This window comes from Equus caballus, chromosome 2 (genome assembly GCF_041296265.1).
Source record: "Equus caballus isolate H_3958 breed thoroughbred chromosome 2, TB-T2T, whole genome shotgun sequence".
Classification (NCBI taxonomy): domain Eukaryota; kingdom Metazoa; phylum Chordata; class Mammalia; order Perissodactyla; family Equidae; genus Equus; species Equus caballus.
In genome coordinates this window covers 33490677-33518399 of record NC_091685.1, presented here as the reverse complement: position 1 = coordinate 33518399, position 27723 = coordinate 33490677, and the positions used below count along the sequence as shown (strand labels likewise).

The 27723-nt window shown below is 40.5% G+C and overlaps 2 protein-coding genes across 88 annotated transcripts in view; both read right to left on the bottom strand.

Annotated features, from left to right (window-relative positions):
* The window catches only part of HP1BP3 (heterochromatin protein 1 binding protein 3), a 34409-nt gene extending 29680 nt beyond the window's left edge, over positions 1-4729 (bottom strand). For 2 of the 39 annotated variants that reach the window (XR_011436528.1, XM_023635573.2), the window contains exon 1: positions 4589-4729. The gene's annotated coding sequence lies outside the window, so the exon portion shown is untranslated. Of the gene's footprint in view, positions 1-1150; positions 1207-2627; positions 3256-3533 lie in introns of those variants that run through there. The other 37 variants (XR_011436530.1, XM_023635578.2, XR_011436529.1 and 34 more) reach the window with 34 other exon arrangements.
* A 12511-nt stretch (positions 4730-17240) lies between these two features.
* Positions 17241-27723, bottom strand: part of EIF4G3 (eukaryotic translation initiation factor 4 gamma 3) — a 318192-nt gene continuing 307709 nt past the window's right edge. For 48 of the 49 annotated variants that reach the window (XM_070246686.1, XM_070246729.1, XM_070246689.1 and 45 more), the window contains 4 exons: positions 27292-27438; positions 22632-22713; positions 20405-20551; positions 17241-18262 (listed from right to left, as the gene is read on the bottom strand). In XM_070246686.1, coding sequence (XP_070102787.1) covers positions 18081-18262; positions 20405-20551; positions 22632-22713; positions 27292-27438 — 558 coding nt within the window. In that variant the 3' untranslated portion in view covers positions 17241-18080. The remainder of the gene's footprint in view (positions 18263-20404; positions 20552-22631; positions 22714-27291; positions 27439-27723) is intronic. The other variant, NM_001081762.2, reaches the window with a different exon arrangement.

The window sequence follows — 27723 nt, the reverse complement described above, 5'->3', positions numbered from 1 at the left end:
GCTAAACTAGCACAGAAGAACAAAATTATTCAAAGATAAAACCCACGTAGTCACTCAAATTTACCTCATCATCAACACTCCTTGCCCCCTCTCCCAGTCTCATCTGGGACTCAGTGACATTTTATAATAAAAATCCCTCAATATAAAAAAATGATCAGTTAAATGTTTAGATCTCTGTGCTTACGAACATTAACAAAGAGTTGGGGAATGGCAGACTAGTCAACTTCTACTTTAAGTTCCAACCCTGTTTTGGAATGTAAGAGTTTTTGATTTGTCCAGTAATAGTCCCAAGCTACAACAACTGGGATAAATCCAAAAAGCCAAACATAGAGAATGCTTTCATATTTATAGGGAAAATCTTTTTATGGGGACACCAAGAGCAATGCCAGACTTCCGAATTGTTAATCGGCTGCAAAGAAAGGAAGCTGAAAGAATCCAAGATAGTATGATACACTAAAACTTACTATCAAGACTAAAATAGGAATATCCACGAATACTTAAAAAATATCAACTGTTACAAAAACTACTTAAAATGTCCATATAGCAATTCACTTCAAGTAACTAAAAAATACAAAAATAAAAATGGTTGTTTTTTGATCTGCGAAAGGGGGCCAAGTTGAGTTTAAGGGCATTATTTAGGTTGGTGAAACCTCCAAGTCTATCTTAGAACAATTTCAATATATAAACCTACTCATTAATCCAACTAGCACTTACATCGTAATATACTTTCCTTGATAATAGAAAAAACTAAACAAATTTTGCTGATATTTTTACACGTGAACACTACAGGAAAATAAAACACGACAATCAGGTTATTCTTGGCAAAGTGATACTGCTAATGAATTCCTCCTTCCTAACCCATGATAACACTATATGGGTTGAAAATGCTACTGTGAAGTCAACAAAACCTTCAAGAGTCTCTGTTCACTGGGTATCTTTAAAAACTATTTTCCCTGTAAACAAAATACTGAAGAAAGTGTCAAAACCTTTCCAGTCAACTCTATATTCACTAATTACTCAAAATCAAATCAAATAGATTAAAAAAGGGAGGGGGGTACAGCAAGCTACTCTTAATGCCTAAGTGATAAAATGGACTAAAATCAGGGCAACAACAGGTATGTGGTCTATAAACACATCACACATCCTTTACCTAAAGACAAGAATGATAATTAAATTAAGCTGGAAGTATGCCCAGGTTATTCCAACCTAGAAATAAGCACAGAAAAGCAGTGTGAGAAGTAAGGTGGTTTGCCAATCTTCCTGGCTGCATCCACCAAAAAAACATCAAAAAAATCTCTATTCTCCTGCTGAAAACCTCACAACTACCAGCCCCCTTATTTCACTAATCTCACCTCCTACTACCCTACCCATCACTCTAGTCTCCTAACTGCAAACACACAGACCTCCTTTAGGCCCTTGGACTGCGCTCCGCTCATCCCTGCCTCAGAGCGTTTGCACTTGCTGTTCTCTTAAGCTGGAACACTCTTTTCCTAGACACTTCAATCAGGTTTCTGCTCAATGTTACACCCTCAGAAAGCCCTCCTATCCCTCTTATTCTTCTTTAGGTTTCTTTATAGCATTTAACACCACCCGCAATTCAATATATGTCTGTTTACTTGTTTATTATGTGTCTCTCCCAATGGAATGTAAGCACTACCAGGGCTGGGACTTTAACGCATTACTGTATTCCCAGCACCTAGAACAGTACCCAACACATGGTGGGGGCTGGATAAATACTGGGGAAAAAAAGCTGAATGAACAATGACATCTGATAGTACTTATTTCTATACCCAGTATATGTGACGAACACTTAAAAAATAAAACCCAAAGTTATTTGGGATAAATATTTAGAAATGTTTGCCCCAGTTCTGAACTTCCTTAGTAAAGGTCATGGAACTTGAAGCTTCAGCCTATAATACTTTCTTTATAATAGGTTGGTTAACGAGTTATTTAATAAGTTCACTGTTATTACAAAGCTAACAAGACTAAGATCTTCCTCAACTTACAATGAGCTCATGTCTCAATAAACCCATCACAAGGTTTATGCACTAAGAGGCTGAGCAAAATCAAGTTATCAAAGATTTTTTTAAAGCAGTAGAAACCTTTACACACACACTGTCATTTCACAAGATGATTAAGTGTGTGTTTATTTCAAAAGTAAAAAAAAAAAAAAGAAAAGAAAAGAAAAAGTAGACATTACAAAGTAGACACAGTCCTCTTTCAGTAAATCTTTGAGGTCCAGAGCTGATCTCATCCCAGAATTGTGCAATTCAACAACAGATTGAACTCCCATGCTGGAACTCACCATCATAAAGTTGAAAAATCCTAAATCGGGGACGTCTGAATATGGACGGTTAATTCATACCGCCTCAACATCACCATGTACCTACTAATTTAACTTTTGTTGCTGCACTTCTGAATGATCAGACTTTGAGGCTGCCCAGCTTGTTCCCTGGCAGAGAGCTTATCTAGCTGGTTCACGGCTGGAAACCTGGTGCCTAACAACCTACCAGACACAGAATAAGTGCGCGACAAATATTTGTTAAATAAAAAAATGAACAGATGAAACGTACTGAGTAAGTTTTCCATCTGGGTTCTTACAAGTGCCAAAACCAATCTGTGTTTACCTTTGGTTTATGTGGTCCTCTTGCGGTGACAAGTCTTTCTGTCTCTTTAATTTAATGTTAGATTAACAATACAAAGATCGGCTTTTGTCAAGGGAAATGCTAAATAGCTTTAATGCAGGCAGTAAAGAAAAGGTTGTAAAAGCAGAAAGTCCAGAATTTCAGAGTTTTAATTTACTTTCTCTACATTAAGAGAAAGCAAAAGAAAAATAAGCAGGATAAACAATGTATTTCAGTTTACTGACAGCCTTGAAAATACGCATTTTAGGGAAAGTATTATTATTTCATATTTTACTATAAAATGTATGCAGTACATTATACATTATAATGTCATTAGCTATGTATGCACTGACAACAAATTGTTCCCAATCTAAAGTCTTTCACCACGTTTAGACTTAATGGGTAACGTCACAAAAAGCACGCCTGTAATTTGGCCGCTGCTCACTTTTTTTTTTTCACTTACACATTTCAGTAAATCAGCGTGTACTTACTTAGCGCCTTTGGGCACTAACTGGTCCCTCCTCACAAGATAACCACAATCCAATTGGCTCCACAGTTGGGACTTTCACCCGCATCCGAAGAGTTCAGGATACCGCCCCCCACCAACTTCCCGCCCTCAATCGTCCCAGCCTGAAAACGAAGCCAAAAAAGCCCTTTAAAATGCGGCTCCTACTTTCAAACACGTTACACTAAACTTTTGAAAGGAGCAATAAAAAATTTTAAAGCTCATAATAGTTTTATGCTTACGCCAGATTAAACAAAACTGAAGTACATTCCAAAATAAAGCGAGTCCCGCCTGACTCCACACTGAGGACAGCGGGCTCATCAAGTCCCAAGCGGATTCCCGAACGCACTTCTGATCCCACCCGCACTTCCCACGGCAGCAGATAGTCAGGAAGCGGGACACACCGAGGGACCACGCGGAGGGAGCGGCCCGATCACCTTGTCCAGTCCTCCGCGCAAACCACAGGGACTCGTCCTCGGCCGCAGACAGCGGTCCAGCCGGCTCAGGGCCGCAGCGCTCACCTCACCACGCCCGCCTCCATCGCCACAAACGCTCCCGCGCGCAAGTCCGCCCGGGCCGCGGCCGCCGCGCGAGCCACAGGCTCTAGCAAGAAGGGACGGGACGAGGAGGGCCGGGCCCGCGCCGGAGGACGGGAGCAGGCACGGCACACAAAGCGGCGGGGAGCGGCCGCGGCGGCGCGCGAGCAGCAGCGGAGCCGAGAGGAAGGCAGCGGGCGAGAACCGGGCCCGGCGGCGGCGGACAGACACCCGACCCGCGGGCGGGCTCCGCGCGGCTGACAGCTCAGGGCTCACGCCGCGCAGGCACGCGGTCCCGGCCGACGCCGCCACCCGGCAGCGCCCGCGCGACACAAGCGGCGGCGGCCCCGGAGCACCGGCGCTCCGCGCACTCACCACTGGGAGCTCCGTAATGGCGGCGGCGGGGGCGGAGAGCCCGGGGGGCGGGCCCGCCGCAGCCAGTCACCGCCGCCGGCATCTTTCGAACCGGCTCGGAAAACCGCTGAGGGAGTGGGGGGAGGGGGGCCGGGGGCGGCGGCGGGGCCCACCGACGGCCTCGGGAGCATGCGCAAGCCCTCAGCCAATCGGAGCGCGGCGGGGGGACGCGGGCGCAGGCGCGCTGGCGCGCAGGGCCCTCGACCAGGGAAGAGCTCCCCCACCTCCCCCCGTCCAAACAAAACAAGGGCGGGAGCGCGCGCGCCACAGGGCCCCGGAGGAGGCGTCAACAACAGGGGCAGGGGGCTAGGTCGCAGGGGGGAGGGGATGGGAGGGGCGGAGCGGCCGGGGAAGGCGGACAAAAGGCACCACCTCCGGGGACCCGAGCGCCCCGCCCCCTCCTCTCGGGGAGCGGCGTCGGCGCCCCGGGCGAGCGGCCTCCACCAGGCGCCTCCGGGGTCCAGTGGACCCGCGCCCACTCCCCGCGCGCTCGTTCCGTCCTGCGTTACCTCTGCGCTCCCCCCTTCCTGGCGCCCGCGTCCCGCACGGCCTCTGGGCGCCGCTCCCGCCGCCGCTCGTCGCCTCCGCCGCCGCTGTCCTCCAGGCCCAGCCGCCGAGCTCTGCCGCCCCGCCCCCCTGCCCGCGGCCCCGAGCGCGCGCCCCCGCGCCGGCCCCGCCCCCGCGCCGGCCGCGCCCCCAGCCCGCGGGAGCGGAGGGAGCGCGCGGAGCCTCCCCGGCCGGGCGCGCGGGGCCGCGAGAGGGTGCTGCGGCGCGGAGCACGTCCGGGCGGGGTCTGTGCGCCCGCGCTCTTCACCGGGCGCTGGCCTGGGGGCGCCCGGTGGCCTGGGCGGTGCGGTCTCGGTCTCCTCGGAAGGGCGCTCCTTTCACTCCGTGCCGTTTCTCTACTGTCTAGTTCAGTACCTGGTCTTATCCGGGGTCTTAAGTGCTTTGGCGATCCGTCTGCCTTTAAAAGGGCTGGCGCTTCCCGCTTCTCAGTTCAGCGACAGCGCAAGAACAAACTACCCTTCTTTGAGGACCGTGGAAGGATTGAAAAACCACATAGCGGAAAATTCAGTACCTCACATTCGTTCCTATTAAGTATCCAGACAGTACAGGGCAGAATAGTGACTCAGAGAGGGAACTGGAAAAGTTACTTTTCTAATCTGTGCAACGGTCTTCCCTAGCTCCGTAATCCGCATAGGCAGGGAGGGTTCTCAAAATAAAATCCTGGGATTAGAAAAGAAAAGAGGGAATTCCCTTTGAATTGTCATACTACGTTGGTATCCACATACTTATGCAATTTACAAACTATTGAAAAGCGTAACTTTTCAAAGCCAGGTTGGAAAAATTCGATGTATTTAAAGTAGCAGGTGTTTTGTAGAGCTAGAGAGAGTGCGGGTAATGAATATATGGAAACGGTAAACATTAGAATTGCCCTGAGGCTCACAGCAGTGTGACCAATGCTCAAATGCATGTGCCAATCATTCTAACGATTAATTATGAAACTATTTATGCACTTGCTAGCCCAGTCCTCAGCTCTGCCATTAGCATTTTAACTGTCTCACCAGCTTTCCTAGCCATAGCCATCGACTCCATCAATTCCAAAGTCAGCTGTATAAAAATTTCACCACCACCACCAAAAATTCCTTATGAGATGAGCGTTATCGCTCATGTCCTGATCGCATTACCAATTCCCTGGCAGTCTGGTGTCATATTCAACCTGTTCACAAGGGGTTTTGGTCATTTTTTGCCATTTCTTCCTCCTCACTCCTTTTGTTCTTAACATTTCTATCACGTTTCCCTCTTTAAAAAACCCTATTTCATTTTTAAGTATTCATATGCTTAAAACATCCTACCTTTCTTTTTTTCCCCTAAAATGTCTTTAGCCCCCTCTTATGCAAGAAGCTGACCCAGGTAAGAGCAAACTAGATTTCTCCTCCTACACAGATTTTGCTTAAAAAACTCCCAAACCACCACCACACAACTTATTCTGTGGTTTATAACATGTACACCCAAGAGAAAACCCTGAAACAAAATTCTTCCTCGAGAGTGGGCACGCGCACACACACAACCACGTGCTAAAAGCTACCACTTGCTGAAGTCTGAAGCTGTAAGTTTTCTACTTACAGAGGAATTTGAAATTTGTATTGCATGTGTCTGTTGGTGGGGGCATTTTGCCTCTGCTAAAGGTAACGGTCAGTTTTGAGTTTTACGCTTAGCTACCTCTCAGTTCAGTCTTCGTCGGGGTATGGTTTTATCGTTTATCTCATTTGGCTACACTAGGAAAAATATTATTCAATTTTGTTTGTTAAACAGAGTTACATCATTTTTGTACACTTTACTTAAGCCATTAGGCTGTTTGACCTACGGCACTGGAGGGAACATACACCTTGGCAAGTTAAGGAGCACGTCAGCTCTTACGGAGTGTATGAAAGTTACCATCAGAGTACCAGTAAGACCCCTTGCTCGAAGAAACCTCTCACACTGATATCAAAGTCCCTGAAGTTCCATCTTTCAGAAATTCCTTTGGTTTAAGCCTCACTCTCTTCTATAGCACTTTTAAAGTGCTAACACCAAGGAGAGCTAACATACAATTCATTGTTTTAACCAAACTTCAGAATCTAAAGCTTTCCCTTCAACAATCAGGGATCAGAAAAGTAAGAACTCTGGGTGTCCGCCTAGCAGAGGAGCTTCTGGGAGAGAGAAAAAGAGTAAATGTGCTGCAGTCTGCGATGATTTCACAATTCTGCCCAGGTAACAGGAGTGACTTGAGAGTCCCAGAAACATGGGGAAATGTAGGGTTTTGTGAACTAGAAAACCAAGTGTTAAGAATTCCCCACAATGCAACTGCATCATCTCTAGTTTTCAACAAAACGCTTTTTCAGAAGCCAAGTCCCTGTTGAAACTTTAGCATACAGCAAGCTTCACAGACGTTCCAGACTGTTATCAATGCAATAGATTGTTTTTTGCTATTCCTCAAATTTAAAGCTGTGTGATACTTAAGTCTGTTAGGCTAAAAGGTCTTGTTTTGTATAGAAAAGCAAAATATATGACTTTAGAGATTAAGGCATAAAAATAGAGGAAGTTGAAGCAACTGCAGATTCCAAGAATGTTCCAGACCAGAGCTATGACTTTGCAGTCATGGGGTTGAGCACTGAAAGATACATCTACCTATTTTACTCATATTCCACCTTGTGTTAACAAGGGGAGGTTTGAAGAATAATTCTTGATTGCCTGGTGGGGAGAGAAATTTTCTGTTCCTAGCAAGGTTGATCTTTATTCTTCCCACAAATCAAGGCTGAGAGATTGTGATTTCATGCAGAAGTAACAGAAAGCCAAGCCAGGGCTTGGATCCCTTAAGAATGTATGGTCCTGGCAGGGTTGGGGGTCACTTGACTTTTCTGGTTTCCAGCCAGAGAGAACGGAAATGGCTCTCAATTTAGCTGCAGCTTGTAAAGAGATGGTAAGAGAATTAACAAATTACACTATTAGGCAAAAAATGGAGGCTGATGAAAAGATTTCATATTACTCCTCCACCACCACTCCCTTAATGGTTTTCTCTCGTACCTGAGGCCAAGACCCGGGTTTAGATGAACAACATCCTGGATCCTCTTCTGCCAACGCTGCATTTTCTTCTACTCACTAGTGGCAATAATTTTAACTCCATTCAGCCCAGCAGTCGTCGAACTGTAAAACTTTTTCTAAACTGAAAAATTCTGAATGTGAAACATGTCTAGTCCCATTGGTTTTGGATAAAAGATTGTGGACTAGTATATAAAAACCAAGTACATTTTACAAAATAATATTTACCCTCATATGTTCTATTCTAATTATTTTTAAAATGCTGGTTGCAATCCATTAATTTTGCCTCTGTCCTAGATGTCATTAGCCTTTTGGTGTTCAATTGGAGTCGACATTTTTATCTACTTGAGGGGGGTCTCAAAAATGTTAGTGCCAAGAGTTTACTATCATTCTGAGGAGAAGAGGTTTAAACAACAGTTGTCCTTTAGTTCGAAGCATCTGACATATTGGATGGAGTTACAATTCAGTCCTTAAGGGAATTAAAATATTTGGGAATGTTATCACAGGTGTCTTTCAGTGGGTAATAGAATTTAGAACCTAGGTAATTAAGGTGCTCAGTCCTGCCATCTCTAGGGAAAACAACAGGATTTGCTTTCAAGCCTGTTTTCATGTCAGGTACTGGGAATTTTACATGTTGAACTGTCTTTTGCCCTTTTTAAACACCAGAGGCAAGACAACTGTGTTTTAGACAGACTAAAGACGTTCTATTTGCCAGATTTACTAAAAAGCAAAACATATCCATTTTTGTTTTGACTGTGTAATATGAAGCAAATTTGCCAATAGTAGTATGCTTCTCCCTCCACTCCTACTTTGTGGCTTATGGTCAAATCTTTTTTTTTTTCTTTTTTTTTTTTTATAAGGACGATCCACCCTGAGCTAACATCTGCCAATCTTCCTCCTTTTTGCTGAGGAAGACTAGCCCTGAGCTAACATCCGTGCCCATCTTCCTCTACTTTATATGTGGGATGGCTGCCACAGCATGGCTTGATGAGCGGTGCCATGTCCGCACCCGGGATCCGAACCTGTGAACCCCAGGCCACCAAAGCCGAACGTGCACACTTAACCACTGCACCACTGGGCCAGCCCCATGGGCAAATCTTATTTGCAGTAAGATGCCTGCAGGCTAAGTGAGAGTCAGATCAATGACACCTAGGGTGACCAACTCTCCTGGATTACCTAGTGTGGGAAGGTTGAGAATTAGTGGGAGGCTGGACTTTCAGTTTTTAAACCAGGAAAATCTCAGTAAAATGAGTTGGTCACTGTAAAACATCTTTTATTTGTGGTTATGTGGAAGTTTGAGAAAGTTTAAAGGGAAAGATTTTTCCTCAAAACCTAGTAATTGAAAGGAAAACATGAGTCAAAATCTATGTTTGGAAACAAGATAATTTTAAAAATCAGAATTATGAAATTGGATCCATTTGTTTTTAAAAAAATGAAATTCCAAGAAGATGGTGATGGAAAGGAGCCTTTCCTTTTATAAAACAAAGGGAAACTGCATGCTGATGAGGAAATGGAATCTTTAAAAAGGCAAAACCAGAAAACGTTACTTTGAGTATTTTTAAGATACTTGCAGCAATGCTATAAAGTTTCAACCCAAAGTTTAGAGAGAATAGCATAGTTCTTGAGAACCACACATATCAAGACTCAAGATTGTGAGTTCAAACTTTTAAATTCACATTTTGATTTATCAGTGATGCTCCTGCTCTTCCTAACAGATAAAATATTTTGACTAAAAAGGCCCTAGATGATGTTCAAATTTAACATAAATTTGTGTCTCTTTTCTATTTGTTTGACACTATGATACTTAAGAAAAAACTGAAATTTAGTCCAACCAACTGGCAAGTTTGTTTGGTACAGCTTTTTTTTTTTTTTCTCCTGCTTTATCTCCCCAAATCCCCCCCGGTACATAGTTGTATATCTTAGTTGCAGGTCCTTCTAGTTGTGGCATATGGGACGCCGCCTCAATGTGGCCTGACGAGCAGTGCTATGTCCACGCCCAGGATCAGAACCAGCGAAACCCTGGGCCACTGCAGCGGAGCGCGCGAACTTAACCACTAGGCCACGGGGCCGGCCCCAGCTGTCTCTTAACCCAAAGTAGTTAGCATGTCCTACGTTAGGAACAAGGCCAGAGCTTGATGTGTCAGAAAATGCATTTTTAAGTAGCTGTATTTTTAGGAGTTCATTACGGTTTTGTGGCAAAAACTGGTCAATTTTTTCTTTCTTTCCAAGTAGGGCAATGTGTAACTTGCAAACGACACTAAACATCCTTGTGCAAAAAAGGATTTTGCAATGCCTTAATGAATGCTAGCAAAAGTGGAAGCTAAAAGCTTCTACTCCTCAGGTCTGTCAGCAGTCAAAGAATAAGTATGAGACTTCACAGTGAATGACAGGGAAAACAGAATAAAAGAAATTTGAACTATACTAAGAATTGTAAAGAAATGTGGATAGGCAAACTATGATCTCATATAGTTGTGAAGATAGTGGTGTTTAATTCTATGGGGCTGAATATGACTAAGGTTGTAGAATGTGGAGAATATTGGCACAGGCAGGATGTGCACCAGGAATTCTGGACAAAATGCTAGGTGCTTTATCAGATCTCCCTTAATTAGTCCTCACCACCACCCTATGTGTTTATCCTTATTTTATAGATGAGGAAACTGAGGTTTAAGCAACCCATGCAGGGTTATACTAAAACCCCTATTTTTCCAATTCCAGTGCTCCAAAGTATATCCACTATTCCATTTTCCCCAGTGTGGAATAAAATCAGTGCCTCCTAGAAAACCAAGTGCAAGTCTCAGTTCTGACACTTGCTAGTTACATGCCTTCTGTGGCACTTAGTTCCCTACCTGTTGAAAGGAAGCAGTACTACCTTATGTATATCATAGTGTGAAGACCGAATTACATGACACCCTGCAATGCACGGCCAATTACAGCTTGTGAAGTTTCTAACATGTATTATCTCCTTGATAGTGTGATGTAGGAAAGACATTGTTTTTGTATTATAGACGAGAAAATAAAAGCCTAAACATTTTAAAACAGTACTTGTTTTTAAGTTAGCTTTTGGCAGAGCGCTTTGTAAATGGTGGCAGGGATGTGAAGAACTCCTAGGCCATGGTTCTCAAACTTCAAAGTGCCTGAGAATCTCCTGAAGAGCTTGTTGCAAGTTCTGGGACTCCTCCTATTCCTTCAGGTTCTGACTTAGTAGGCTGGGGTCCGTGAATCTGCAGTTCTAATAAGCTCACAGGTGACACTGACGCTGCTGGTCTGGGGCCCAAAATGACGCTCATCTCATATGTAAACTGCTCGCTCACTCCAGAGAGCCTGAAGTTATTCCAGTCCACTAACCGTGTGGCTAACTTTGGGGACTGGAAAAGATTAAAGTACTGCCATTCCTCTTGCTAAGTGATAACTTATTTTTAAAAAGTATGAACTACAGTTGGTCTCTAGTGAATTCTACTAAATTGAGAGTATAAAGCATCTTACAAAAAGTTATTTTCACCCATTTGTCCAGAAAAAGTTTGTCTGGATTAATTTGTCATAGGACCTGTTTAAATTCCACTTTTGCATGTGAGAATCAACTCTCACCATACTCAGCCACTCTTTCTTCATTCTTCAAATACATCATGCCCTCCCCACCACGAGCCTCTGTACTCATGATCCCTTCTACTTGAACCCACTCCCTTAACTATTTAATTCTTTACTCAGTTTAAAATTTTCTTACTCGGGGAAGCATTCCCTAATCCCTCAGTTTACACACGGTCCCAATTATATGCTCTCACAACACTGTATTTTCAAAACATGGGCCATTTGTAATCCATATTTGTGTGTCCAACACCTTGTAATTAAAATCTATTTTTTAAATATCTGAAAATAGAAACTGTTCTCTCAACTGTTAGGTAAATTGGGTTATTTTCACCATTCCACAGTGGTCTCAACCCTGGCTCTTATTAGGATTACCTAGAGAACTTAAAAAAAAATCCCCAGCTCTCATCCCCAGAGATTCTGAAATAACTGGTCTGGGCGAGGGTCCCAGAATTTGTATTTTTAAAAACTCTCTAGGTGATTCTAACGTAGCGATGCCAAGCACCATCATTCTGTGTTCTAGGAAAATCAGGGTAACAGATATTTGAGCTTTGGCAAAGATAGTTTCCTAGGACTTCAGGCCAGAGGATGTATATTTTTCAAGAGGTAAATATGTCAGAAGAGCCAGAAAGGAAATCACTGGTAGTATAAGTTCAACTGCTGGATGTTAGTTTGTTTTGAAAATTCCAGAAAATCTTGATCTTCTTACTTCTTTGAAAAGTTTAATATCCCATTATCACCAAGACTTCCTTCTTTGTTAAGCTTGGTAAGCGGTATTTAAAGTGATTTTGGACATGCTTGTATGGTTGGCCCAAGTGAACCCTTTTTAGAGAGGACAGGGAGGCCCATACAAATGAGAATGGTCAAATGACAAGTGAACAGTAGCATCAGCATTACAACACAGGTCTGCCAACTCCAGTCAAGACCTCTTTTCCACTACAGCATAAAACTTCTGCCTTCATAGCCATCCAGTAATTTTTTTTCTCCAGTTGGTTCCTGTTGGCCTAATTTGTTTATTTTAATTCTTTCATGTTTCCTACATAAATGCATTTAAGACTTTACATTTCCCTCAAAGTATTACTTTGGCTGATTCTCACAAGTTTTCATGTGCAGTACTTCCATTGCCAGTTCACTTCTGGTATTTAACAATTTCCACTGCTATTAGTTAACTGAGTTAGTCACCCAGGTAACATTTTAATACTGTACTGTACGGTACCTTAGTGGACTTCATGAATATTGCTCAGAGAAAGTTAAATCATCATCATAGGAAAGAGAGAGAGAAATAGTTCCAGTCTCTTTTTCTTGCTATGTAGGATAAGCAAAAGCATGACTGGAGTATCTATAAAGGTTGAGTCTTTTGGGTACCAGAGTTATCATATAAAAAGCAAAGCAATATTTCTAAAAGTCATAGTGTCTTACTCACCTGGCAAGATTTCACCTTCACTAATAGGAGTTTAAAATGCTGGCAGACCTAAAAGCAGAGACACTCCAGTAGTAATGAGCTCACCCAGTGCCCAGATCTTGGTTTCTAAATACCCTTCTCCTGTAAGAACCCAGGGTTCCTTGAAGAAATGGCTGATTCTAGGGCTAGGGCAGGGAAAATACAAGATATGCCTGTGGAATCTGGTACTGTTGCAAAGTAAGTGCTCTAAAACAAAAAGATGAGGGAACGTCAAAGGGACACATGAGCCAACTTGAAAGAGCTCCCAATGGCCCAAACTGGAACAGTCTGAGCAACAAAATAATGTGGTACTGGATTTTAAGTATAAAATAAATATACATGAATCTGTATTGACGTAAATATATATCATACAGGACTGAATAAAGAAACAAATAAAAGAAGACAAATCTTCCTTGTAGGAGAATTACAAATAATTTAAGTAGATACTCCTCACTCCAAGAAGGAAGTGGAGCTCAGTTCTCTCCTACTCCCACCTCCCTCCCCTTATGTGGGCTGGACTTGGTGACTAGCTTCCAAATAGACTAGAGTAAGAAAGCGGGAAAAGTAAAGTAACTTTAGAATGGACACCTGGTAAATACCACCTTAACCATGTAGTCAGGGTTAAACATCACCAGTGATGTCATGTGGGTATTATGTATGCCCCGATATGATGGGACGAGAAGGGCAATTCACTTATATAGTATTTTTACCCCAAACCCATAACCCTAGTCTAATCATGAGAAAAACACCACACAGCCCAAATTGAGAGACATTCTACAAAATACCTGACCAGTACTCCTCAAAACTGTCAAAGTCATCACAAACAAGGAAAGATTAAAAAACTGTCAAAGGCAAGGGAACACTAAGGATACATGACGGCTAAATGCAATGTGGTATCCTGGACAGCATCCTGGACTAGAAAAAGGACATTAGTAAAACCCAAATAAAGTCTGGGGGTTAGTTAATAGCAACGTACCAGTGTTGGTTTCTTAGTTTTGACAAATGTCCTATGGTAATGTAAGATTTTAATAATAATAGGGAGAACTGGGTGAGAGGTATAGGGAACTCTATTAAATTTGAAAATTTTCTTTAAGTCTAAAATTATTTCAAAATAAAGCATTTATTAAAAAAACTTGGGACGTGATTTTCTGTAGTGTATTTCTTTGATATGTAAATCACTTCATAATTTGGTAATATAAAATGATGTCTCTCTCTCTTTTTGGTAGTCCCAACACTAACAGACTATCATTTCTCCCCCTGAGGGATATATGTGATATCTGAAGAAGCTAGAGAGCACATAGTGTATCTCTCTCTAAACTACTAGAGGATATGAAAACTAGTAGTTCAACCTTGCTGAACAGGAAAGGTGATCTTCTGTAAGACTAATGAACTGGGGCTAACCAGTGGTAGAGCTTCTGTCTCAAGGCATTTTTATTCCTTACTGAGCAATTTTACTCTCAAGACTAGCAAGCAGCCTCAAGCTATTTAATTAATAGTCACTATGTCCAAATGTGCCTCAATGAAGAGGACAAATAAAACCTTAGACTCCAAGTCAAACTACATCTTAACTTTTCTAGGTTACACTGTAATAGCCTCTAATTCATGTAGGAATTTCAATCCCAACTCAAGTAGCAATAAATGAGAGGTCAAAATGCCCAGACCCTAGTTGCCAGTGCTAGATATGGGGCACCCCAGGTCATACACATCAAGTCCACAGGGTGACAAAAGGAAATTCTCAGCATTGTTTGGAGGTAATTAATTGGTTAACAATTGTAAAACAATTATTGTTCAGAATTAGCTGATGGCTGTACACACACTGCCAAGTTATATCAAAAGATGTGACACTTAAAGAACAAAAAGAAATTGAAGACAGGGAAAAATCAGGATCTAACCCCTGCTGTCAGGTCCCTGTTCTTGCAAACACCTCTGAGGTTTGATCATTCGCTAAATGTTGGACTGGAAACAAAAACAAAAAGCAAACGCAACAAATGATTTCATTTACATGAAATGTCGACAACAGGCAAATTCATAGAAACAAATAGTAGATTAGTGGTTCCCAGGGGCTGAGGAGAGTGGAGAATGAGAAGGGACAGCTCAAGGGTATGGGGTTTCTTTTTGGCATGATGAAAATGTTCTGAAATTAGATAGTATTGATGGTTGGGCAACTGTGAATATACTAAAAAGCACTGAATTGTACACTCTAAAAGGATGAAGTTTGTAGTATGTGAATTGTATCTCAATAAGAAAAAAGCAATGCAAACAAAAAGAAAGCAACGCAAAATGTTCCTCTCTAAAGAATGGGGAACAGAGGAGTGTATAAGCGACAATGGCATGGTCAAAATGGAAAAACTGGATTCCTACACATTATTTTTTTTTTAAAGAACAAAACGAGTAATGAAAACACAATTAGATCCAATAGTCTAAGACTATTTTTTCTACCTTGGAATTCTTTTGACTTGAATGGAGCCATCTGAAACAAAAGATAAGTCAAAAACCCCAGAATGATCATTTGTTTGGAGAGTGGTCCTAGAAAAGATATAACTGTCTTCGGATTTAACTGTTGCAAAAAATCTAGAATGCATTTTGAAATACAAAAATAAGAAAAACCAAATCAAAGATCTGCCAGGGTAATGATGGGCAGGCATTTCTCAGTGGGATAGGATGCTGATGCAGCATGTGAATCTCTAGCCATCTTTTTCATGAGGAATATGAGCTCCAAGAGCGCAGAAACCATTTTGTTCACTCTTATGTTCCCTGCATTTAGTACAGAGTAATTGCTCAGTAAATATTTGTTCCCAAATTTCAAATGGGTGAAAGAGCTTTTACAACAGCTTGAAGGAGTGTAGGCATGTCAGTGCTGGCCATGTCCTCTGCCACTTTAAACCAAAAACAACCAAACCCCACTTTCTAGTAAGAAGACTATGAAGAGGGTAAGAATCATGACAATGTTTTGCAGGTCAGTTGATATTAGTAGGGATCAATTATCCCACTTTGCTCATACTTTGCCATCAGGTGATCCTTCTAATCCTATCAAACATTGTGTACAAGGCAACTAGATATCCAAAGGTTACTTTGTAGGCTCTTTAGCATACTTCACGTTATATGTAGGATTTCAAACATTATTTCTGTTATTGTACTACAGATGTTTATATCTGAAGCTTTTTTCAACCCTTGAATTTTTTTCAAAAATATTCTTCTCTTTTCCCCATTCCTTATACTTGTCCACATCTAAAATACTGATGAATAGGCCATCTCTACTACCTGAAACTCCTTCCTGGCCAGACCTCTGCAAACAGCAGCCACTGATTTCCAAGAGGCAGCCACCCCTCTGTTTTCCCCAAACGCCCCACCCTTTGCCCCCTTTGAGTGCTGCCAACATCTAAAAACCTGCATCACTCAGGAGATTCCTAGAGCTGAATCCTCTGCACTTTCTTTCTAGCAGCTGTTAAAAATCAGTATATTATAGAATCATGCTGCTTCTTCCAAGTAAGGGATCCCAGGCAGAGCCTGCAGCCAGACCCCAAAACAGCTTTTCAGGCCCCATCTTTTATGACAGATGCTGTCAAATGCCTGTCACAACACTTGCAGGACTTAAGTTCTTTGAGAAGAGCTTTCCAGCACTGCGGAATGGGCTCTGTGGGTTCATGGAGTAGGATTCTGTATTCCATTCAACTAGACTCTGAAGAATAACTTTTTACTGCTATGGAAAATATTGTTCTTGTGCTTCACAAGTCTTGCCAAGTCTCTTAATGTGGACATTTCTTCAGAGATGGAAGCCAGAAGAACTCTTTGGTTATCCAGGTACAAATACAAAGACTGTTTATTTAGGAGCAGCCTGGCTTTCTTCATAAATACATTTTGTAGGGTGATGGCCTACAAACAACTGAAATGGAAAACCATCTGTAGAGACTGTAACTTCATAAAAGAAAAAACAAAACAAAACAAAGCACAGCACTCCAGTATCTGTAGGAGGAACTGAGGCCCAAACCACAGCTGGTTTTATACTTACCAAAATGGCTTAAGTGAAGTTGAAGTTGGGGAACAATGTCATTTTCACACATGGTAATGGTTTGGTTTTAAACTCCACGCCCAGTTTTTTAAAAGCGTAATTTCACCTTGTTTTCTTTCATTCTTTAGAAGATATCTTTGGGTTTCTTAAGCATTGGAGGGTATTGATGATTTTAAAATCAATGGTAGTGGTAGTCTCAAAGTGAATTAGTGTCCCTAGTCCTAATGCATCCAGTGAACACTTATTATTTAAAAAATTGCCCTTAGGTTCACTCCCACCCGGAATGCATTTCTAGTTGGTGTTGGAAAGAAGCTTCCTCTGGACTTTCAGAGGGGCTCTCCCACCCAAGCACAAGTGCCTCCTTACCCACCAAGGAGCTTGCCTTTTCCACCTGTAGACACACACACACACACACACACACACTCACTCACTCACTCACTCACTCTCTCTCTTCAGGAGCGATTTGGACTAGACAACAAATAGCCAGACAGCACCTCCCAGTAATGGGCGCACATGCAGAAGCTGCCAAAAGGAGAAGTCACTTTACTTTCTTTTAAACTTGCAATGTTTGTCTTTATTTTGTTCTTTATATTTTGAAAGTGAAAAGAAATAGTATTGAGTCAATTTCTTTTTGTTTTTTTAAATATTTGTTCTATGTATTTACAAGCCTTAAAGTTGCTCTAAAGATTTCAAAAGTATTAAGAGTACTTTTCCCAGGGTAGCACTTTTTTTTTAAACAATTCTTGGAGTTCTCTGGTCCACAGCATTTCCTTCTGTTCCAAGGTTATGTATGTTTTGATTACTATTGTGATTTTTTTATTTTCTGAAGCAAGCTGAGAGGCAGGCAGAAAGATTTGATGCCAAAAAAAAAAAATCTTTCTTACCTTGTTCACCCCTAACCTTCTTAAATCTGGACTAACTACTATGCTTTAAAACAAACGTGAGGTGCATCTGAAGGGGAGGGAAATTTATTTCTCTGCTTTTCTATTATACAAGTTGTTTACAGAAACTGCAAATTAAAAAATTACACTGGCATTTGCAGTCCTTAAAATAAATTAAAAGTTCTCAACTTTTTTTCTAAACAGATGTTTTTTTCTTTAAAGTATGAGTCCTCGTTTAAAAAGAAAAGATTAAAACAGAAAATATTTTCTATAAATAATACATGTATTTTGGTTTTAGTGCTCCCGCCCTCAGGTTTGAAGTTTACTTTTTTCCAGTACCTTTTTCCTCCATGATCACCTTTTTTTCTCTTTCCCCTCTCCCACTCGTGCACACGTGGGGGTTTCTGCGAGAATTGGCCTTGCTGCACTGTGATTGGCGAAGACGTGAAACTTTTTAAAAAAATACTTAAATTGTTTCTTTTGTTTCGTTTTGTGTATTTGAAGTTTTAGTTATCCTCAGACTCCTCTTCAGCTTCCCGCAGCCAGGTGAAGAATGCTGTGACAGATTTCAGGGCCACACCCTTCCCATTCTGCTCTGCGGGGTCCTTGCTGCTTTCCCATTTGTAGAAGGCATCCTCGGAGATCACTTCCTCGTCATACAGGCAATCAAAAAACATCCGGAGCAAATCTACAAGGGGTGAAAGTTAGCCATCAGTTTTAGGGGGCAAAACTGTTGTGCAGGAAAGATTGTTATTTCTAAGCAATGAATGAATGCACATTAATTTCCTTAGAGAAGAGCATCCATGACAATTCACTATACTCCCTCTCGAGAGTATAATATTAAAACAATTTGTCTAAAGAACAGGAAAAGAAGATTTAAGCACTCGAAATTATTTTTTATTTCTATTATTTTGTTCAATTTAAACTATTTTCTGATACTGCTGAGATGTTTGATATTATGTAGTTCTCAACCTAAACACTTTCAAAATTGAAGAGTAATTTTTAATCTTCTTCTTTATACATTTCTCCATTGTTTGAAATTTTACAACAAAAATATATTATTTTTTAAAATTTCAGGAGAAGCAGGATGTACTTTCCTCTCTTCTAATGTATTTTCAAAATGAAAAGAGCAATAATTTATATGAAAAACAGGAGTAAAAATTATTTCATCTGGATTTTATCCAGTGAAATGATAGTCTTTTTTTTTTTGAGGAAGACTGGCCCTGAGCTAACATCCATGCCCATGTCCGCACCCAGGATCCGAACTGGTGAACCCTGGGCCGCCGAAGGGGAACATGGGCACTTAACCACTGCGCCACCAGGCCAGCCCCATGATAGTCATTTTTTATTGTTTTCAATGCCCAGATGATCTGGGTAATTTTAATTCTCTGTTTTGTTCTCACAACAGAAACTGACCTTAACATTATTGTTCAAAAAAGAGAGAAAGTTCATAGAAATATTATATTCTCTTTTTTCAATTCCTTCTTTATGGGCTCTTAAAATTCACTTCCAGTCAGCTCACTGATCATATTAATGGAGGGAGGCAGTGGAATAAGCAATAATTGCTAATAAATAATAGGTTTAGAATGAATGATATTAAAATTTTTCTTTAGATTTATCTTTGTAATTTTATTAGTCAAGCTAATATCGAAACCACTTTTCATTCTCTAAACCCTGATTGGTCTATGTGGAAAAACAGAAGCAAGTGGCTAGGATTCTGTTGGTAGTAAATCTAGAATTAAACATCTTTCCAGAGATTACTGAAGCTGATTAATTAGGGAGATACTTTAATTTGACTTGCTGAGCACACAGCATCAATTTCACCTTACTACTTAACCATTTCTTAAAAAGTTAGTGTCCTTATCCTAGAGGAGAAAAAAGGAAGCCATGATGTAAATGACCTGTCAAAAGTCTTGAGAGAGAAAAAACAAAGTCAGATTAATTCTCTGATTCAGACTTAGATGTCTCTTCAGTTATACCCTGAGGACTATTTGTTTCAATCTTTTCCTTTATCTCCCAGTGGGATTCATCAGCACTAGGAAAGAAGGAAAACTTTGAAAAAGCCACAATCTAAACAAGCGTCAAAGAACTACTTCGGTGCTATGTCTAAAATAGCCATGTACTATCCTTTTTCACAAGTTTCACTGAATTTTCAAGAGTTAATACAATTCAGTTAATTTACTAGTAATCACTAAGACTTGGGTGTTCAGGTTACCTTATCTGTTTGGTTAGTCAAGAATTAATCTTAACCCTTAACTGAAAACTAGTCTAAAATGCCTTACTATCTTTGCTGAGTGTCTGCGGATTCTGAAGAGTATCATCTTCTTCCATTATTAAGACCTGTGTCAAAGCAGGTGAAAGATTGTACTGCACATATGCTAACACTGAGATGCCCGAGACCTGCACTGTCTAACAGGGTAGCCACTATCCACATGGGACTATTTAAATTTAAAATAAATTCAAAATTCACTTCTTAGTCACAATAGCCACACTCAAGTGTTCAACTGACACATGTGGCTCATGGTTACCATACTGCAAAACAGAGCTATCTTTCCATCATTGCAGAGAGCTTTATTAGATAGACCTGCCCTAAAATGAGGATTAAATCTCTAATATAAGCTAGTTTTCTCGTCTCCTTCTCATAAAAGTCATGTACAGAAAACACTCAGGTTTATGAAAGTGTTTGGTTATCTGAATTTTTGTCACTAGTGATTCCTTTAGTATCCATTATTCTACTATTACGTTCAAACCCAGCAAACCAGCTCTGAAGTCCTGGCCTAGATAAATGTCACCCACTGGTTAGGTTAACTGTAACGAGAGGTAAACTTACTGGCAGGTTGATCAAGTTTTACTATTGATGCTTGTAGTGCATAAAGTGCTTGCAGTTCCTTCTCTGTATCTGAGTCTAGGTACTTGAGTAAGATGGGCACTCTCTGCTTGATAACCGCAGTGTCCACTCGAAAGGCAGAACAGTCAGCTAGAGGCGGCAGAAGAACTAAGCATTACATTGAGGTGTTAACACACAGAGCTATTTTAATTTTCTGAGTTGATAAGACACACATGACTCTGTAAGGAAAAGAGGAAGGGGGTTCAAGGCGAAGATTCTGAAATCCAAAATGTCCTGAAATTTTTAATGGGACATTCTCTCTGAAATTATACAAAAACATGGAGGACGGATGTATTTGCAGAGCCGGGTTCCCTCAAGAATAGTGCACCCGATTCTTTATCTTTAATCATAATGAAACAGGGATAGCGGTTTTATGACATCCCAAACTACAAAATGAATATTATAAAGGAAATTGAAGCGACAGTTCATGCATATCTTGTCAGAAGGGTTAAAGAAGTAGAACCATAATTTGATTATTAGTACAATGAGGACTAACTGTGACAGTGGCAAAGATCACATCTAGTCTAGGCCTTTTGGGGAAAAGGCACAATAAAAAGGGGCTGAGGAAAGCACCTTCAGGGCCAAGAAGCATAGGTTTTACTTCCTCTGTAACTTAGCACTGGAACACAATAGTTTTTTCTTTTTATTGGCTTATAATATTGTGTAAACTTCAGGTGTACACTATTATATATCAGTTTTTGTATACAATCTTTTTTTTTTAAAGACTGGCACCTGAGCTAACAAGTGTTGCCAATCTTCTTTCTTTCTTTCTTTCTTTCTTTCTTTTATGCTTTTTTTCCCCAAATTCCCCCAGTACATAGTTGCACATTTTATTTTATTTATTTTATTTATTTTTTTGAGGAAGGTTAGCCCTGAGCTAACATTGGCTGCCAATCTTCCTTGTTCTGCTGAGGAAGACTGGCCCTGAGCTCACATCCATGCCCGTGTTCCTCTACTTTATATGTGGGACCCCTACCACAGCATGGCTTGCCAAACAGTGCCATGTCCGCACCCAGGATTCGAACTGGCGAACCCCGGGCTGCCAATGCGGAACGTGTGCACTTAACCGCTGCGCTGCGCCACCCGGCCAGCCCCTTTAGTTGCATATTTTAGTTATGGGTCCTTCTAGTGGTGGCATGTGTGACACCACCTCGACATGGCCTGATGAGTGGTGCCATGTCCGCACCCAGGATCTGAACCGGTGAAACCCTGGGCCTCAAACGCAGAGCATGGGAACTTAAGCACTCAGCCACGGGGCTGGCCCCTACAACCTTGTTTTTAAAAGCAGCTTTTATACTTTCCAATTCAGATTTTAAAACACCAAAGTCTTACGATTCCATAGGTACTGGAAATGATTTACAAGCTTTTTATGACGACTTTCTACACAGCTTATTTTCCTCATTAAAGAATTAACATTGAAACAACATTCATCTGACTGAAAATCTTAAATTACACTTCTGAAGCTATCTTCTAAAATAAGAAAGACAGACAAGAAATTCTAAACAGCTTTTGAACTGATGGATTATTTTTTCCTTTTCAGTGAGAGAAATGTGGATTTCTATCTGAGGCTAAGTGGATGGGCTTATTAAATACTGTTAAATACTCTATGCAGCTTGGAATATTTAGCGTTTCTACGATGCTAATATTATCCATCTATGTAATTCACAAACATTCAATGAAACCATTTTATATAAAGTCAAGATAAAGCAGGAGAAACAACTGGTATTTTCTTTTCTCATCTATGTATTTATATAAAATGGTTTTTCTGTTGAGACCGACCCTTCATTGATATTAGGTTAAGAATATTCAACCCATTCATTGTAACTCTTGAATGGGAGAAGGAGGCTTTAAATGTTGGAGCTGAAAAGTAAAGGAAAAGCCACATGCTACAGAGTAGAAAACAACCCGAGGAGCATGCACCAACTTTCTGCTGAGTGAAGAACACAGGTGTGCAGCAGCTGCTCAGATCTGGACTCTCTGCAGGCAGAGTAGCCATCTAACCCCCTGCTTCAGATAGCCAGGCACTGCAGACAGAAATGGCACCCATTTGCACAGAAACCGAGCTATATAGGGCAAGTTTTGAAGACAATATAAACTCAGACCCTATCATCAGTAGTTGACATGCTGGGGATTTCAGATGTTAAGAGCTGCCTTCAGAAACGTTACTTACCTATAATAGCTGCTTTACAAACGGCTGTCATTAAAGCTCTAAGGAATGTAGGTGAACTCATCTGGCTTTCATCTAGATTAGCCTGAAATCAAAAGTAAATGGAACACTTAAAGGTACCCTTGCACAAGGGAGAAATTGTTTCCTCTGAACGGGGCCTCATCTGGCACTAAGGGCAGACAGGATCACACTCAACCTCCTTGCAAAAGTTAATCTTCTGATTTGTTGGCAAACACTTGGGCTGCTGTCAGTTCTGCCTGAAAGCGCTCTAAGGAGCCGTATTTGGTGTCCAGGGAGCTTACTGCTGCCTATTCTTTGTCCCTTCAATTATGCAGTGCTGTGTACTTTCGTACATTTGGAAGTGAAACCATTTAAAATATTTTTTCTTCAATAAATAACTCATATTAAGACGATCTATCCAAATCTATACATTTGACAGAACAACTGTGTCACAACCATGGTGTACTTTAAGGACTACTTTTCTCAGTAGTGTGTAACTACTTTTAAATGTGCAAACACTGCTTTCTCATCTTAGTTCCAATGTGCATTAGAGATTAATCTCAAGCGTTGCCTCAAACCAACCCTTCAGGCAGTGGTGAGAAAACTGTTACTCTTTTCTAAGGATGACAAAAGAAAGTATTTAGAGATATATTGAGTAAATGGGCCCCAAATTTATTTTTTAGTTTATCTCTCTTAAGATCTTATCTTCTTGCTATAAAACATGGTGCTAACCCAGATGAGTAGCAGAAGAAAAAGAAGAATGAAAGGAGACATTTTCTAGGCAGGTATTTCAAACACTTTTCCAAGTTTATGTCCCTTAGCCTGTAAACAGAATTAATGCCTGTCTCTGTTTCCTTTAATAGCACAGCAAGGTATTTTCCACTGACAGGATCAGCCTTAAAATGACTGGCCAGGAAAAAATTAAAGATGTCATTATAACTTCTGTATTAGAAAGCTAAGAATTTCAAAGCTATATAGAGATCAGTTTAATGTTTATGAATTCTAGAACTGACATCCATCTTTGTTGCCACCTAACCTCGAACATCCCTGGGAGGAACTGGCAGCTCCTTGAGAGCAGAGTCAGCAGTGGTTAACAAGTGAGGTGGCCGCTCTGCAGGAGACTGGCAGAGCTGAACATGGAGAACTGCGATACACTAAGACGTTTCATGACCAATCTTCTCCCACAGAAAAGAACCATGTGGTGCCACTGCTGACAGCTACGGGTGGGATGGGGTGGGGCAAGAGCCACACATGGAAGATGTCATGATGCTTTACGTGTTATACACAGTTGCTGGTTTATCCCTCTTTAAAAAATACTTTAGGCTGAAGCCAGGCTGGTCTAGCCCCAGAAATTACTTCTGCAAAGTCTGAACAATTATTTTTGAGGAATAAATGAGAGAATAAAAACATACCATTAATTTTTGGCTAAATAATACTTTATAAACAGGTTGACAGAGCTATTTCAAGCACTGACTATCATTTGAAATCCCCAAAGGATTAGATTTCAAGCAGAGTCTGAGAAAAATAAACATACTAGCTAAATGTAATTAGATAATACCACTTCCAAACCATTTGACTGTTTCTTTTGTTTTAACAAACTGCATATTTCTTCTACCTAATAAAGCCAAATACTGTAATTCTAATATCCCAGAGTAGAAAAGACCTAAAGAAAAGTGTCAAGAATACTAAAGTATAGATTAAGCAAAGATGTTAACAAAAATGGGCAAGAACAAGATGGAAGATGGGTCTGCTAATTGGGATAGATAAATAAAATCAGATTTACATAATACCAGTATCAGATACAGAGCAACAAATGTCTATATGTATTGTGAGCTCAGCTACTATTATGATTTTGTCTTTTTCTTCTTTTTTTTTTGTTTTTGGTGAGGAAGATTGTCACTGAACTAACATCTGTGGCAATCTTCCTCCATTTTGTATGTGGGATGCTGCCACAGCATGGCATGATGAGAGATGCATAGCTCCATGCCTGGGATCCAAACACGCAAACCCCAGGCCACCGAGGCAGAGTACGTGAACTTAACCACTGCACCACCAGGTCAGCCCCTCTCTCCTTTTTAAAAAGTCATCTTTATTAGGTATAATGTACATTCAGGAAAATACATCTTTTGTCTTCTCTTTAAGGAGAATAATTGTTTGTCTAGAGTAGGCAGAATAAGTATTAACACAGAAAAAAAAAAAGAAGAAGCCAGCCCAGTGGGATAGTGGTTAAGTTCACTTGTTCCACTTTGGCAGGCCAGAGTTCACAGGTTTGGATCCGGGGCTCAGACCTAACACTGCTTGTTAAGCCATGCTGTGGCAGCATCCCACATAAAATAGAGGAAGACTGGCACAGATGACAGCTCAGCGACAATCTTCCTCAAGCAAAAAGAGGAAGATTGGCAACAGATGTTAGCTCAGGGCCAATCTTCCTCACAAAAAACACAAGAGAAGCCCAACATGGAAGAAGAGGTAAAAACACCACCATTTTGTAATACATGAGAAAATAAAAGACTAAATTGCTGAAATGATGGTGCTCTATGAAGAATCATGAAGAAAGGGAATGATGCTAAATATGCAAACCTTGACCCAACTTCTAAAACAGAAAAGAAGGTATATGATGTCAATAACACATGAGAAAGTCTGGTGCTGACTCTGTGCTAAATTCTATAACAAACTATCACATGAATGGTTAAAAGTATTAGAGAGAAAAGAGATGGTTATAGTAAGAGTAACAAATAAGTACATGGAAAACAAGTCATGCCAAACTAACCTCCTTTCCTTTTCTGATTTTACTATATGGTAGCTCGAATGGAGATAGGCATATATTGTCTGGACTTCAGCAAGGCATTTGACAAATTATCTAATGATAGATATCCCCTTGTGGGCAAGATGAAAAGGTGAACTAGACAGTAGAATGATGCGAAATAATAAACAGGTTAACAGCTGGAAATGTCCATGGGGACAGGGGTCAGTCTGGTCCCTGAAAGTATACTCCTTTGTTCTTGGCCTTACTCTATTCACACATTTTACCCATAACTTGGATGAGGACAAAGTTGGCTTATTAATGAAATACAAGGTGAAAAAGGTGGCAAGCAAATTTTATGACCACGTCAGAATCTAAAATGTCCTAACAAACTAAAAAATGTGTCTAATTTAAGAAGATGAACATAAACAGAAATAAATTATTAAAACCCCATTTTGGTTCAAAGACCAAATGCTTCAGTTCAGGATGGGAGAGATGGCTAAACTGTAGAACATAAAAGAATGACTGAAAGAGCAATTTGAGTTCAGCGTGGCAAGCCTGCCAGGAGCAGAGACCAAAACAACAGATGCAACAGCACTGCATAACTCCCTCCTGTTCGACAACATCTGGTGATCATGCTCAGTTTGCGCATGTCACTTTGAGAGGGATGTTGAAAATCCAGGTATGTTTGGATAAGAGTAACCAGACAAGGGTTTGGATATCAAGACTTCAAGAAAGAACAAAAGAACCTAGAGAGGGAGACAGAGATATAATGATAGACGATTATTATTAAATAAAAGATTCCAACTAGGTGAGATGATGGACTTATTATCCTGTATAGACCTGGGGGAAAAATAGGTAAAAAATTAAATTATCAGAACCTTCATTATTTCTCAAAGCTTGGAAGTGGTTAAAGAAACAACAGCTCATTACAAGGACTACACAAGAGGATTTATACAAGAGGGAGAGGACTAGATTAGCCCTCCATGGCTTTCTTTCAATTTGGATTATTATATGATCCCATGGAAACTGTGCACAAATAAAACACACTTCCATAAGTAATAATTACTAAAGGAATACATTAACACATTAAAAAGAGACATGATCAACAAACTCCACAACACAAATAAGTTATAAAATTTTCAGAAAGGAGTGTTGTTATGTAAACCAACTTATTTCATAATAATTATATATTGTTTATTACTTTTATCCAGGATACTTTTTTCTTGGTGAGGAAGATTGGCTGTGAGCTAACATCTGTTGCCAATCTTCCTCTTTTTGCTTGAGGAAGATTGTCCCTGTGCTAACATCTGTGCCAGTCTTCCTCTATTTTGTATGTGGGGTGCCATCACAACGTGGCTTGATGAGCGGTGTGTAGGTCTGCACTTGGGGATCTGAAACTGCAAACCCCAGGCTGTCGAAGCAGAGTGTATGAACTTAACCACTATACCACTGGGCTTGCCCCAGGATAGTATTTTAAAATGTGAGAACATTTAGGAAGAACTGTAAATTTGTGAATGATAAAACGTAGGGTAGATCCTAAACTAATGAGAAACTCAGAAAAATGGCTTATGTTCTGACTATTTTTAGTTGACTTTATAAAATACTATGAATCTTATAAAAACAGAAAAATAGCCTTAGAGTTCCAAACACTGGACAGCCACATGCAAAAGAATGAAAGTAGACCATTCCCTTACACCATGCACAAAAATAAACTCAAAATGCATTCAAGACTTGAATGTAAGACCCGAAACTATGACACTTCTAGAAGAGTTTCAAACATACAAACAAGAAAGAACAAAAACTGACTTCGTGAAAGTTAAAAACTCCTATGAAGTGAAACGGAAATATGTGAGTTAAGGGGATCCCCCGAGAATCTTTCTTGCAGAGTTTTCAGGGAAGGTGACGTAGTCTTTATACCTCTACCCAGTCAAAGATTTGTTCATCATTCGCTTTGTCCTCAATAATGAGTTTCTCAAGTCGCTTATATAGCTCTTCAGCAGAGAGTTCTTTCTTTGAAAGTGCTTCGGAGGAACAGGAACTATCAGACTCTATAAAGTCCAACTTCTGAAACACAAAATGTCAAACATATTAATATAATTCAGTATTATTAACACCTTGAGAGGAAAACAAAACCATGAGTTATCTCTTCTATTTTACATGGGATCAAAATGATCAGCAGAAGCCATTTTATATTCATAGTTCTGAAAGACTCTCACTCCATTATCTTTCTGAATACTTCTCCAACTTTTTATACTGTCTATCTGATGCTCCTTAAAAACAAGCAACCGAACAAACTCCCTAAAATTATATCTGGTTACGCTTACCTCCAAAGCATTCTGAGCTTCAATC